The sequence below is a fragment of the Aptenodytes patagonicus genome, chromosome 16, assembly GCF_965638725.1.
Source record: "Aptenodytes patagonicus chromosome 16, bAptPat1.pri.cur, whole genome shotgun sequence".
NCBI classification, from domain to species: Eukaryota; Metazoa; Chordata; class Aves; order Sphenisciformes; family Spheniscidae; genus Aptenodytes; species Aptenodytes patagonicus.
Window position 1 is genome coordinate 12162006 of NC_134964.1, and position 15433 is coordinate 12177438.

General features: G+C 49.0%; 1 protein-coding gene across 1 annotated transcript; it reads left to right on the plus strand.

Annotated features, from left to right (window-relative positions):
- The first annotated feature begins 4362 nt into the window (after positions 1–4362).
- MFSD6L (major facilitator superfamily domain containing 6 like) lies at positions 4363–6852 on the plus strand. Its single transcript, XM_076353972.1, has one exon. The coding sequence runs from the start codon at positions 4433–4435 to the stop codon at positions 6389–6391; it is 1959 nt and encodes a 652-aa protein (XP_076210087.1). The 5' UTR covers positions 4363–4432; the 3' UTR covers positions 6392–6852.
- The last annotated feature ends 8581 nt before the right edge of the window (positions 6853–15433 follow it).

The following is a 15433-nucleotide window of genomic DNA, read 5'->3' on the forward strand; positions in this document are numbered from 1 at the left end:
CACCTCCATTTGCTCACAAATAAAAAATTGCTGATGCCCACCAATGCCAGACTTAGGCAGCAAGCATTTGGGCCCTGAAGGAAGCTGAAGTTAGACAGGAGGCTCAAAACAAGTCAGGAAACACCTGCTTGCACCAGCTGTTTTCCTCTGTGACCTGCTGCACAGGGTAACGGGGTTTAAGGGGTGATCTCACACCTCTGTGTCCTTGGAGCTTCATTGGGGGGTTCATGTACCCTGGCATGCAAGCCAAATGCTTAAAAAGCCAAGAGACCGTGTGCTGGGTTGGAACGTGGTCTGCGGTGTCCAGAGTTTACTCTGTACAGTTGTAAATGATGTAGATGGATTATAAATTATTTGTATAGGTGTCAGAGATGATCTGTATCAGAAGGTGCAATCCTTTTAATGCCAATTAAAAAAAAAATAGAAAAAACCCAGCAGAAACTGTCAGTTTTGTTGGGTTTTTTATGTTTGCATGTGGCTGGGGCGGGTGGGTAATAAGCTGGTAGGAATAGAAAGACATCAGTGTCGTTTGGCCCTCTGTGGCTGATGTCTTCTCCTCCCCACCTGGGGGCTACATGCTGTGTTACACAGAGAGAAACTTCATGGCCAAAGAGCTCTTTTGTGAAGGGGTGGGCAGATATGGCTGAATTGCAGAAATTTGGAAGCAGGACTCTGTAACCCCCATGTCCGCTGCCCCTCGATTCCCCTCTGTCCCCGCAGACTGTTCCTCTCAAATTCTGTCACTTCAATGCACCCCATTCCCTTAGCGGGGCCAGCACTTGGCCCAGCACATGTAGGCGTGGGCTGGGAAAGGGGTGAAGTGCCGGCTTTCTCCAAGCATCCTCTAAAGCCCGCTGATCCCACTGACTGCAGGACCTGCTCGTTGATAGAGCAGAAACAGTTCATGAACTTGTGTTAATGAATTAGCACAGCTGTGAGAAAGAGAATTTCACAAGTTCTTTTATATTTACCCCTTGAAATCACGGGCAGCTAATGCAGATCACAGAGCATCCATAGTACAGGGACGGTGTTCAGGTATACCCTGTACCCAGGAATTGCCGCTTCAGAGCAGCTCCATCTTCTGCACAGGGCCTGGGTGAAATGCCTGGAGGAATGTGGCAGGTGGGCCTCAAGGAGATAAGGGTGGACACGTTTGCCTGGGGACTGGGAGAGCACAGGAAACCTGAGTGCAGGGTGCATTCATAAATAACAGAGCCTGAAGGTAGGGCTTGCAGGCACAAACCCTCCTGGCACAGCTGTGTAAGGGGTTTTACATGGCAGGATTCCCCACCTTCCTCCAGCTCACTGAAGAGACTCCCAGCCTTTCAAAGTCCCACCTGATTACATTTATTTAAGCCATCACGTCACGCTCGTCTTTGTTACACCAAAATGCTCCCAGCTCTTTCTGCGTGCCCAGCTCAATGCCGAGCAGAGACGCAAACAATCCGGTGGATGGTGGCTGACGCCGAGCTGGCTTGGCCAGAGTCCGTGTGCGTCCCTGGCTTGCTGTGTCACCCCACGGTCCCGGCTGCGTCATGCCAGGTCTGGCTCCCAGTGTGAGTCACTGCCGCCTCCTCCTCCTGCACAAACCTGGACCAGCCCGGGCAGCAAGCAGCGCTTTGGCTTCTGCAGGTAATTAAGGCGATCCCCAGCCAGCTGCCTGTGAGCGCTGCATTCTGAACAACCTCCTCCTTCCATCACCACTCCCAAAATACCACCTAGGACAACCTGAAAACACCCACTGGCTGTAAATTATTAAACACTTTGTGGAAAAAAGAATAAAAATCGCCTCTTTTCCAAGGAGCATTCTGCACCAAAATTAAAACCTTCAGAGGCAGAACGAACCCAGCAATAAGAAATCCTGGTATAGATCATTTTTACATATGGAAAGAAAATTCATCTCCCACCAGCTCCATGTGCAAATCTATGGACTGATCGAGGGGGAGGACAATGCTGCGTGGCCACCGTTAACAGTGGATCAATGTGTCTTCATCGTACAGCCTCCCCAGCAGCACCGCTGCGAGGTGCCAGGAATAAATCAGCTCTAACAGCAGTGTTCACAGCCCCGTCCATGTTTCATATCCCACCGGGGTGATTTCAGTAGCGCTCTGCTCAGGCAGCTCTTCCCTTTTCTTGGCTGAACTCACTGAGCCCTCCACGGGCACCAAGTGTCCAGGCGGTCCTGCCTGCCTTTGCCCCTCAGCACTCAAGAGGACAGACAGACCGTAAAGCTGGACGAGAGCAGCCTTCAAATACTGCTGGGATAAATGCAGAACAGGGGAAAAGCCCCTCTCAAAGGTGTTTCAAAGCAAGGAAAATGCAATCTCCCCATATCTTGCTTTGGGTTCATTAAAATTGAGGCTCTGATGGTTTCTGTGCTGCGCTACGCTGTTGGCGTGTGTTTTCTGGGTGACCCCAGAAGCTGGAAACCACTCCATGGGATGTCGGTGTCATGACGGCTCCTGTGAACACTGCATGAACACATGGCATGACACGCAGAACAGCCAGCTACAAAGCACTGTAGTAAAGCAGGACTATGAACACATCACTCAGTGCATGGGAACAAAAATGAAGAGTCTGTGCTGAAAGAAGGGTATTCCCCATCACAAATGATGATTTAGGAGGTCTGACTGCACTGAGCTTCTGAATTCGGTGATTCACGAGTCTATTTTTACACTTTTCCTTGCATCTTGCCCACTCTGCCACAGCAGAGGCATTGCCACGTCTGCCGGGACTACTGGAGAACACCAGCACCTGAATAACTGTTCCCTTATGGAGACGCATGGTGTAAGTGCTCATAGCCAGCCCTTCCCGAGCTCCGCAGGGCTTGAAAGGAGAGGAGCGAAGCGAAGGCATTAGCACCGAGAGGAGCTGTGAGCACAGAGCTGTGGGGGTCAGGGGGTGTAGCTGCAACCCCGGGGCAGCTGCCCTAAAGCAGCTTAAACCATCAGGGTGTGAAATTCATTTGGGCACACTCCGGATAAGCTGAAAGCCAGGAGTGATGCAAAAAGGGATAGGTGCTTGCTGTGGGATTAGGATGTAAATTTGTTTTCTAACCTTCATTGAAATAAGCCCTAACAGCCCTGGGGGCCAGACAGGCTGACTTCTACAAGGGAGTTATGGGGTTAGATTACAGTCGCCTGTGATAAGAGGGGAGTGGATATGGCTGCCCAGAAGATGGGCGGGTTACCTGTGAGCAGGCAGGTGCAGATGGGCAGGGGATCCAGGCCAGCCCTGACAGCGATGGGGAGGGATGGAGGGAGCTCTGACGCCTGAGCAAAGCGTCTCGAACAAAACCCAGCGCCGGATCGATGCCTTATTCCACTGCAGCGACCCGCTCTGTTGCCCCGGGGTCAGCGTGTCCCCGTGGTGCGGGGCTGAAAGCAGGAGGGTTATTTTGCAGGGGAGTGGGCTGGGGAGTACCCAGTGCCAAGGGGTTGCCTTGCTTGGAAACATGTTGTGCGGAGTTGATGAGATTTTGTATGAAAAAGGGAAAGCGTTTCCTCTCTCCTTTGTGAAGAGCATGGAAGGTTTTGGTTCTCAAAATCCATCCTGACTCTGAATTGAAGAGTTTAGCTTTTATTTTTCCACATATGGGGAAACACTGCAGCAAACAACGTCTCCTTTTGGGATCTGAACCAAGTTGGAACATTCCTGCCACCACTTCAGGGAAAAAAGGTCCCCCATGTCCCTTATTTTGTGTGTGAGAGGCAGCAGAGCCGCTCTGCTCCTTCTCACAGCGGCTGGGATGCTCCAGCACGAACTGCCTGGCGGGGGAAGGCACGAGGGGAAAGACCTCGGAGCAGGCGACCGCAGACATCCCACGGGCATCCGCGTCCTATCCCCTGGTGGCCTGGGCCTTGACCTTACCCACGGTCTGCAAATCTCATTCCCTGCAGGATAAGGATAAAAATAAACAACTGTAAGGATCGAAAACAAATGCTAATCTGGACAGGAAGCATTAAGTCTGAGCGCAATATTCAGGCTGGGGCTCACAGTCAGGTTTCGCAGGCCGCTGGCCATGTAGCAAAGCCTGGCTCCCCGCCCGACGGTCCCCCCAACACCCTCCCGGCGTCGTGCACCAGGTGGGGCTCCTCGGCCCCGCCACGGCCCGCAGGACCCCCACCTCCCCCGGGGAGGCCGCGGCGGGAGGCCGGCGCTGAGGAGACCGGAGCTGAGGAGACCGCGGCGCGGGAACGGGGCGGGCCGCGGCCCTTCCCCTCCCGGCCGGAAGGCGGCGCTGTCCTCCCCGCCGCCCGCCGTCTCCTGGCAACGGGGCGGGCCCGGGGCGCGGCCCCGCGGGCGGTGGCGGCGGAGGCCCGCGCCGTGCAGGTACGGTCACCGCGGCCCGGAGGGTTCGGGGGCGGGGGGGGGCTCCCGGAGGTGCGTGGCCGCCTCGCCGGTGCCCGCGGGAGGAGCATGCGGCGGCGCCATGAGCGAGCAGTGGGACGTCGGCCGGGCCCTGGCCCTCTCCGGCCTCTTCCGTCTCCTGCAGGGCGCGGGCAGGGCCTGCGCGGCCCCGTTCCTGACGCTGTACCTCCGGCACCTGGGGCTGCCGGCCCCGCTGGTGGGCGTCGTGGCCGGAGCCAAGTACCTGGCGGCAGCTCTCTGGGCTCCCCTCTGCTCCCGCTGCCCCGAGGGCCGCAGGAAGCGGCGCCTTCTGGTTGCCAGCTCCTTGCTGGGCTCGGCGGGGGCCAGCCTGCTGCTCACCCTCATCCCACCCGCCGGCGGGGACGCGGGGTACAAGTACTGTAACGCCAGCCAGCAGCTGGGTGACCGAGGGGCCGCCGCCACAGTGCCCGGTCCGGGCACGAGCAGCCACATGAGTGCTGTTACGAACGCAAAAGCTGTGTCAAAGGAAATGGTGAAAACGACGGCTGATGTTTTAATAGCGAGCAGAAAGCCAACGCTAACCAGTGCAGCCTTCCAGGGATTATTTGGCCTGACAGATACGCTCGAGAAAAAAGGCAGAGGGATTGGTGAAGGTGATACAAAGACAAATGGGTACTCTGATGGTCCCTCTGGCTGGACAACTTCTGTGGAAGCAGTTAACTGGGAGACACGAGAACCAGAAATGCCAGCTCCCTACAGACCTCCCTTACGTGGACTCGAGAAGGAAACGAGCGGTCTGGGTTCTGCTGCGATAGATCTTGCTGGTAATGCTGAAGAAAGCCTTTATCCTACTGAAAGTAATGAGCTCTCTTTGTTTAAAACAACTCTTCCTACTGTTGGAGATGCTTACGAGTCTGGAAACCTTTCAGACCAATGGAAGGACACTCAAGATGTCAGCTTTGAGGCAGTGCAAAACATCTTTCAGGACAGAGAGCATCAGATTTTTCTTATGGTACTGGGTGCTGTCGTGCTTTGGGAGCTGTTGGCTACATCTCTCGAATGGACAGTGGATGAGAATCTCTATGAATATCTCGACTTTGTTGATGCGACTGACAGGTATGGCAAGCTGTGGATCTGGAGTTACCTGGGTGCATCTGTAGGCGCCTGCAGCATTGCCGTATTCGTGGATCAACTGAATTGCTTCCTCAGCAGTACAATCACTCGCCTCGCTGTCCATTTCTATGGCTATGCTCTCCTGATAACACTCTCGCTGCTTGTCAGTGTCTTTTTTCCCATCCATGTTCCCAAGAGAACTGACCATGTTAACAAAACTGCCAAAGCCCTGGCCCTCCTGTGGAGCGATGGCCGAGCGATCCTGTATGCCATCACAGTCTTCCTCACAGGCGCAGCTGGGTCTGCGGTGCAGAACTTTCTCTTCTGGCAGATGCAGGACCGAGGCAGCAGTGAGCTGTACATGGGGCTCTCTGTGGCCGTTGGGCTGCTTGCTGAAATTTTGCTTTATTTCTTCAAAGGGAAGTTGCTGAGGACTTTCTCGAGCATCAAAATTGTTGCAGTCAGTCTAAGCCTCCTGGCAGTACAGCTTCTGTGCTACTCCTTCTTGTGGACTGTGTGGTCAGTTCTCCTTGTCCAGATTTTATCTGCCTTCAGTAGCGGTGCTTTGTGGTGGGTGGTTAACATGACGGTGGATGACATAGCCACTCCAGGCATGGAGAGGTCCCTGCACGCTGTTCTCCAGAGCCTCTGCTACGGTGGAGGAGCAAGCTTGGGCAGTTTTGCGGGGGGATTTGTCGTGAAGCACTTTGGCCTGGCAGTTCTGTACAGGGCATGGTGCGTGTGCCTGGTGCTGTGGCTCTTCTTGATCTTAATTGTCCAGTCTAAATTGCCGCGGCAGAAAAAAATTAATTATTCTCGTCTCCTGGCTGCTGATTCCAGTGATATGAGTGACTCTGACGAGGAGAACGAGAGGGACTGGCTGGTGAAAGCTATGAAGGATGAAAGCTTTAATAGGAATTGGTCACAACAGCATGGGATCAACTAATCTGTACTTGGATGTAGGGGGTGGAGTGGTAACATGGTATGATGATGATGCCCAGAAATTACCGTTAATTCTAAAGTGCTAAATATATACAGTATATATCTGACGGGACAGATTTTTATTTAAAAAAATTTATAAACCTTTTTATTAATTTATAGCATTCTTGTAGTAATTTTTCCTTTTTAACTTAATGATTTTGCTTCCAAAATCATAACAAGGTATTTCAGGTATACATTTGCTGAAATGAATGTAGCTATGTTTTTAGTCAAAAAGCAAACTTGAATTGAATTCTTGCTCCCCAGAGCTGATGCTGTGGAAACTGTGGGTGAAAGCTGTGACCTGTACTTTGACACAATTGAATGAAAAATATTGTAATGCACACTAAACTTTTTCAAGGTGCTATGTCTGTGAACTCCTTTCACTGAATAAGGGATGTGAATAAAAAAATGGTTCATTTGCTCTGCTTTGATTTGTAAAATCAGGTTTTGCTACAGACTGTCTTCTCATGTTTCGGGATTTAAGTGTGCTTCTGCATCGGCATCTATTGGAAAAAACCTACCAAGTCTGCTTACAGTCCGTGCCTGCTGGCTGTCCAAATCGAGCAGAGCAGCCTGTGGACTTCCTTGTGTTTATTTACGTAAGGTGGCACCCAGCATTCAGGGTGACCAGGAAGCAGTCTGCCCTCCTGATTTGAGTAACTTCTGCGGGCTGGGAATTAACGTAGGGCAATATTCATCCAGAAGGAACCTGGCACTGGCTGAGTTGATCTGGTTGAAGCGGGTGGTCCTCCCCTGGGTCAGTTTGGCCTGAGGGCAGCCCTCGTCTCACGTTTCCTATTTAGAACTAAATCTGTGTCCTGAACAGGGCCTGCTAAGTCCGGAAGGATCCTCAAGCTGCCTTATCTCCCTTGTCTTAACCTCAAAAGCACACAGATTTCAACACCTCTTCAATACGTAATATTTGCTTACAAATGAAAAATTGGTGGTCTGATCTCATTAAAAGATCTGTGTCAGACCTTAAACGGGGCTGGCGGAGAAGCTTTGAGCCTTTCAGTCCTTTCAGCTACCATCAAAAGCTGTTGTCAGTTTATTAGGTACTTCCTTGGTCAAGGAACTACATCATTCCTTTGCAGAGGGATAGATTTTAATAACATCTTCCTAGTGTTTTACAAGCCATGAGACAGGCAGCTGCAAAAAGCAGAATATTTATTTAAATGCATATTTAATATTTAATATGTAATATGCAAATGGCATTGCAATCTGTCACCCTGCTGCGTTCTGGACTCGGTAGAAAGTGGTTGGAGACAAGGAAAAGCAATGCCATTGAAGATAATCTCTTTCTCTGTATGCATCGATTCCAGATTATCTGTACATCAGATGCTTTCAGGGTAATTAGCTCTCTGATTTCGTGGCACAAATCTACTACGCCATACAGAATACTAGAATGACTCTATAGATAGCATTGTCCTCGTGCCAAGAATAGCTGGAACTTTTTATTGAGATGTTACCTTCTCCCAGGAATTCAAACTCGAGAACAATTTTACTGTCAAGAATTTATCCCAGCCTTATTATCATATAATACCTCAGGAACTCTAATTACTTGTTAATAGAGTATCTGACTTCAGTCTTGAGTAACGTAACTGCAAGCAGCACATCACAGAGCCATCAGTGCTTTTGTGAGATGAACGCTGCAGAAATAGCTGGAATGGTTTAAAATGCGGTTGCTTCTTTAGCTGGAAGTGACTGCCCTCATCTGAAGGCAATTAAATGGGTGATATGTGCTTTTTTTATCTGCTTCAGCACAAAATCAGCTGCTGTAATTCCAGTTTTGCAAAGAGAAACCTTGAAATGAAAAGTGCTTCCGCAATCCGTCCTGCGGCCGTGGCGGAGGGGTGATAACAGCTGCCTGGCAGAGCTGCGGTGTGACTCCCCTGGGCTCTTACCTCCGTGGTCGTTTTGGCCGTGGATGTTTAGATGTGCTCAGCCACTGCCGCTATGAACAGGGAGGATTTAAGGTGTGGCCCAAAGCTTAACTTCAGTGTAATAATCTTGCATTATAAGATTTTTTTAAAACATTATTAATCCAATAAACACATTTGGTGCTGATTCAGGGGAGAATCATAGCTGTACAGTTTGAAGTATGTTCTGAATTACAAACCACTATGGAAGTGAATGTGACAGGGCTCATTCGCTGAAGAGATTGCACCAATTTGGTTAAATCATTTTCTACTGAGGTTTATACAGTTTCTGCGTGTGAGCTCTGCACCATCGGTGACTCAATTTCTTCCCCTCTGATGGTCACAGACCCTGCAAGCCAACAGGGTGAGGAAGGAGGTGGATTTAAATTGTTCTGCTCTGCTCTTCGCTCTGAGCATGGCTTTATTGTTCTTGCAGAAGTAACAACGTGCCAAGGCATTTAATGCTGTGGGGAATAAGATGTAACTGAGAAGAACGAAACTGCCTTTGGGGAAAATAGATTCTCGTGATGTATTTCCAACCACATCAGCAGTTATTTTTGCATTACTTTGCAACTATTTGCCAAAAAATTGATGTTGAAAGTTCTGTTTCTTTAAGTTTTTCTTCTTAAACAGCAATTGTAAGGTTAAAAGTGATTATAAAATCACGTAAGATTTTACTGTTTGCCTACTTCACGGTGAACTTGAAGCAAGTTTCAGAGGCTTATACTTTTTTTTTGTGCCCCTTGGTGTCAGGCCAGGGTCCAAGCTGAGCTGTGTCCTTCTTCTCTGAATACAATTTGATTTAATTGAGCTCAGGAGGCAAACCATAGTTAGCGTTGAGGAACAAGTTCTGCACAATGATGGTCTTTGTAGCTCTTAGATTTTAAATTTCACGTAGCTCAATGTATGTGTACTTTGTGAGAGGTTTCAAAGGATCTGAGTAAATCAGTTTTATTAGATGAGACACCATGTGCCAAAAAATGACAAAGGCCTCTTTGCTTATCGTGAAGCAACTTACAGGCCCTGCAGGTAGTTTCGGTATACAGCTGATGCAGCTGAACTGGAATCTGAGTAACTCATTGCATCAGACACCTTATCTTGCTTTTTAAAAATTTGTTCCCAAGTTATAAGGGAACTAAAATTGCAGATTGTGTCTTGCTGGCAGTTATTTTATGATGGGATATTGCAAATGTTTCCTGCAGCTCCTCTCTGTGTGCACCTCACGTCTGCAATTGACTTAAATAGCGTGGCACTTTCAGAATATCAAATCAGGTAAAACTCAGTGGGCACTGATCTCTAAATGTTCATTTTTCTTGTGGATCCGATCAGCATAGTAAGATCCTTTCCAACGTTCTCCAAAGATTTCTGTAATTCAGCAAACCACCACAGCATGTTTCTTTGTGGACTAGTGAAATCTGCCCAGATGAATTCACAGAGAGGTTTTTCTATTTTTGTAATGAGTCATTTCCCAAAATTGTAGATATGGTCCATTTAAGGTAGGTCCATTTAGCTGTACCTTCACAGGAAGGGGAGAGTGATGTTTCTGAGAGCCGTGGAGTTATTCTGCATGTTCTGAATCTCAAAAGCAAGAGCTCTTGAATTGTCTTTTCTTCCGTGACGCGGTGTAATGCCTCTAAGGCACGATCCGTGCTGTCTTCGGTGCTGCTAGTAAAAGTGTTTCTTGTTTTGTTCATCTTTAAAGTACAGATAAGACATTCCCACTCTGATTTGAACTCTTAGGTGAATTATGATTACAGCATGATGCTGAAATTCTGTGCCTTTATAATATGGGTCCCGTATAGACTTCTTAGAAGTATTAGGCAGCTCCTGACCATTACTGGCATGAGCACTAAGTTGTACTAATGCAGGGGAAAAAACCGAGTCTATCTTGAAATAGCTTGCCACTCTCAGCTTGGCATCTGTATTGCTGTATTTATCAAGAGGGAGCCAATGTAAAGGAATCTCTGCTAATTTAGACTGTACATTTCTCAGGGAACAGATGAATTTTTTTCTGCATGGTTTCTCCCTGGGGCCTGGTTTTGCTGTAATATAAATGACTTTTCTGGCTAAGGGCAATTTTTTACTTTAAATTGGGTATGTTGAGACCATAAAACTGTGAACCCAAATGTAGAGGTGATATGAGGCAACTTGAAAATTAACCTTTGCTTCACCTTTAATATTTAGAAATCTTGCCTGAAGAAATCAAGCAACAGAAAACGGAGTTATCTTATCACGACCTCACCAGTACAGCAGACAGGGAAGTTGTTGGTAACATGGCTTCATTTTTGAAACTTTGAAAACATTTCTACCTCTAATCAGGTTGAAAGGTCGGAAATACGGAGGTAGTTACAACACCGAAAATAGTAGGCTTGTGTTAACACGGGATTTTATTGTTAGTAAAAGGAATTTTGAGTCAGGAAACACAATCACATGCTGAAATAACTTCAGTATTCAAAGCATGAATTGAGAAGCATGAACCTGATTTTTTGACAAAACCTAAGGAAAACAAACTTATTTAATAACTCCAAACCAGTTATTCTGACATGTACATCCCTCCACAGGAATAGGCATTCAGGTCCTTGGGACCACAGTCCTTTCTCAACAAGTGACAAATTAAAATACTCAGCTTCCTTCTGTCATCAAGATGCGCCTAATTGAGTTGGCAGCGAAGGGCCCTGTGAGCATCACCTTGGAAGCGTTTTTGAAGACTCGGAATTTGTTGAATGTGCCTTAGCGGTACCGGTTGTTTGCTCTTGCCTACTCGGGTTGTTTCTTTAAAGAGCTTCAAATGACCGTGTCCATCCTAATGTTCTCCAAGCTGCATTTTAATTCTCTTTGTATTTGTCAGCGCCTTTCAAGTGCCTGGGAGATTGTATTACTGTTACCTGGTACTGGGTGATGTTCTGTTTATAAGCTTATAATGTATGTGTACTTTCTATTGTGTAGGTGCTTGATTTCTACAGAAGTGATTGTATACAGGGAAATATTAGCGCTTTTAAGAAATATTCTGCTAGTGCCCTGAAAGTGTTGCTGCTAGTGACTCTCCTCTCACATAGACCAATGTGAAAGTCACCTCAAGACCCATTAAAACTTCTCAGCTGTGGATTTGAGGATGTAGAGCATACCTGGGTGAAGGAAGAACTGTCAGGCGAAACACGGTTTCCCTACCACGTGGTGCATTTGATCTGCATTTACCTCTGCAAAATGGATTTGCACATAATGATTGCATTCAATACGGCAGACCAAATAGCGTGCGTTAATTGGATCATAACTCTGTGTATGACTCTGGACTGTTTGATTTAATCCCATGTTTTTATTAAGAATAAAGTGAGCGTATAGAATGTGTTGAATTCAAGTTGCAGCCCACAGCAGATCTGGCTACTCATGGCGAAAGTAATCCTGTAGAGTATTCAGCTGAAGAACTGATTAAAATACTTACACGTTCATTTTCTCTGCATTGTGGAGCAATCAAAACAAGGTGAGTCACTTCAGACCTGAGTTCACAATTACAGCGATGGCAGATGCTCATCATTTAATGAGCTGAGGGACAGCCAGTTGGTGGCTCTTCTTACCTTTCACATTAAAACAACCAAACCACAAAATTCTGAAGTGGCTGTGTCCCTCAGCCGGGATTTGCCTGTCGAACTGGGAGCCTGGGAGTTAAATTTACAGTGCAGCTGCCTTACAAAACTCAGGGCGTTCCTGAACAATTCATTCGAATAGTGAAACTTTGTATTTTTCAAGAAACACCCTTTCAGCTCTGGGGTGGGTTCCAGCACACTTCCGTAGCCTTGTGGCTTTGGGTTGCTCCTGTCTGAGAGGTGCTGCTGCGCTCTCAGGGGATTGCTGGAGCGAGGTGCTGCTGCGGCTGCTCACAGTTCACCGGCTCTCAGAGGCTGCTGCTGCATTTCTAACCCAGAGCAGCAGCTCCCATGTCCTTTCTTTTTTCTTTTTTTTTTTTCCTTTTTTATGCATAGACTCTTACTTTTTGTCTCCTCGTTTTGTTTATATGCCACAGTTACCCTCAATGAATGAAGCACCGTCTCCCTTGCACGTGTTCTGGTTTAAAACACTGGACGGGATCAAAAGTCAGCAGCTCCTCTCTGGTTTTTGGAGGTGGGAATTCCAAGATTTTGCTCAGATTTATGTCAGTTCCAGTAAGGACATTTCATACAGATTGGCGAAATCTTGGCAGCCTGTTTCATTGGGGAGGGGAGCAGCTAGAGATGAGGATGCTGCAAGGAACTGATAGCAGATACCACAGCCTGGTATTTCTCTGAAGGGGGTGATCCTCCGGACCCATCCCTTATGTTGCCATGCCTCTACTCTCCGATAGCTTATTTTATTGCATTGACTATCGACTGCTAGCAATGTCGCTACCAGCCAGGCGGGAGGACAGCTGGGTGGCAGGATGGGAGGGCAGAACCCCGCAGCTGCTCCCCCAGGCCTGGCCCTCACCTCTCTGCTGCTGTCGCCCCTGCTGCCCTCCAGCCCAGTGACTTTGTGTGGCACTTCCCAAAATGCACTGCAAGGTGTCCCTGAGCCCCCTCGCGAAGGTGGTGTGTCCCTGAGCCCAGCCTCACCCTTGCCTTGGACCTTGGACCCGTGCTCTTGCACAAAGCCAGCGTGGGGACATCAGTGCCACCTGCAGGCATGTCCTAGCAGAGAAACGTGTCCTAGCAGAGGACGCGTGTCCCCGCCGTGTGTTTTGGGAAGGTGGTGCTGAGGTGTGTGCCTCCACGGAGGACAGCAGGTTGTGAATCCTCGGTGGAGTAAGTGCTTCTGGTATCAGTGAGTAAGAAGCGTAAAACCCTGAAAGCAGGAGGGTTTACAATCCACACCCCGTCCTCACCTTCCCCGTACCTTCAAGATCATAGAATCATAGAATAGTTTGGGTTGGAAGGGACCTCTAAAGGTCATCTAGTCCAACCCCCCTGCCGTGAGCAGGGACATCTTCAACGAGATCAGGTTGCTCAGAGCCCCGTCCAACCTGACCTGGAATGTTTCCAGGGATGGGGCATCCACCACCTCTCGGGGCAACCTGTGCCAGTGTTTCACCACCCTCAGCGTAAAACATTTCTTCCTTATATCTAGTCTAAATCTACCCCCCTTTCGTTCAAAGCCATTCCCCCTTGTCCTGTCGCAACAGGCCCTGCTGAAAAGTTTGTCCCCATCTTTTTTATAAGCTCCCTTTAAGCACTGACAGGCTGCAATAAGGTCTCCCCAAAGCCTTCTCTTCTCCAGGCTGAACAACCCCAACTCTCTCAGCCTGTCTTCACAGCAGAGGTGTTCCATCCCCCTCATCATTTTCGTGGCCCTCTTCTGGACCCGCTCCAACAGGTCCGTGTCTTTCTTATGCTGAGGGCTCCAGAGCTGGACGCAGTGCTCCAGGTGGGGTCTCACCAGAGCAGAGCAGAGCAGAGGGGCAGAATCCCCTCCCTCGACCTGCTGGCCACGCTGCTTTTGATGCAGCCCAGGACACAACTGGCCTTCTGGGCTGCGAGCGCACATTGCTGGCTCATGTCCAGCTTTTCATCCACCAGGACCCCCAAGTCCTTCTCGGCAGGGCTGCTCTCAGTCCCTTCATCCCCCAGCCTGTCTTGATACCAGGGGTTGCCCCGACCCAGGTGCAGGACCCTGCACTTGGCCTTGTTGAACCTCATGAGGTTCACATGGGCCCACTTCTCAAGCTTGTCCAGGTGTCCTGGTTTTGGCTGGGATAGAGTTAATTTCCTTCCCAGTAGCTGGTACAGTGCTGTGTTGTGGATTTAGTATAAGAACAAAGTTGACAACACACCGATGTTTTAGTTGTTGCTGAGCAGTGCTGACACTAGTCAAGGACTTTTCAGCTTCTCAGGCCCTGCCAGTGAGGGGAGGGGGCACGGCCAGGACAGCTGACCCAAACTGGCCAAAGGGATATTCCATACCATGGGACGTCATGCTCAGTACATAAACTGGGGGGAGTTGGCTGGGGGGGCGGTGACCACTGCTCAGGAACTGGCTGGGCATTGGTTGGCGGGTGGTGAGCAATTGCATCGTGCATCACTTGCTTTGTATATTCTTTTATCATTATTATTATTATTATTATTTTCCCTTCCTTTTCTGTCCTATTAAACTGTCTTTATCTCAACCCATGAATTTTACTTTTTTTCCAGATTCCCTCCCCCATCCCACTGGGGGTGGGGGGGTGTGAGCAAACGGCTGTGTGGTGTTTAGCTGCCTGCTGGGTTAAACCACACCACCAGGTCCCTCTGGTGTGGACAGGATGGCAGCCCGTCCCTCTGGCGTGTCAACCACATCACTCAGCTTGGTGTCATCTGCAAACTTGCTGAGGGTGCACTCGATCCCACTGTCCATGTCATTGATGAAGATATTAAACAGTACCGGTCCCAACACGAACCCCTGCGGGACACCACTTGTCACCGATCTCCATCTGGACATTGAGCCGTTGACCACTACCCTCTGGATGCAACCATCCAGCCAATGCCTCACCCACCGGACAGTCCACCCATCAAATCCATACCTCTCCAATTTAGAGAGAAGGATGTTGTGGGGGACCGTGTCAAAGGCCTTACAGAGGTCCAGATAGACGACATCTGTAGCCCTTCCCATGTCCACTGATGTAGTCACTCCATCACAGAAGGCCACTAGGTTGGTCAGGCAGGACTTGCCCTTGGAGAAGCCATGCTGGCTGTCTCAAATCACTGCCCTGTCCTCCATGGGCCTTAGCATAGCTTCCAGGAGGATCTGTTCCATGCTCTTCCCAGGCACAGAGGTGAGACTGACTGGCCTGTAGTTCCCCGGGTCTTCCCTTTTTCCCTTTTTAAAAATGAGGGTTATGTTTCCCCTTTTCTAGTCAGTGGGAACTTCACCAGACTGCCATGACTTCTCAAATACGATGGATAGTGGCTTAGCAACTTCATCCGCCGGTTCCTTCAGGACCTGCGGATGGATCTCATCAGGTCCCATGGGCTTGTGCACCTTCAGGTGCATTAGATGGTCTTGAACCTGATGTTCTCCTGCAGTGGGTGGCTCTTCATTCTCCCAGTCCCCGCCTTTGCCTTCTGCGGCTTGGGTGGTGAGGCTCA

Bases quoted from the DNA above. Each gene is read 5' to 3' on its own strand.
- MFSD6L (XM_076353972.1), top strand. From the start codon at position 4,433: ATGAGCGAGCAGTGGGACGTCGGCCGGGCCCTGGCCCTCTCCGGCCTC.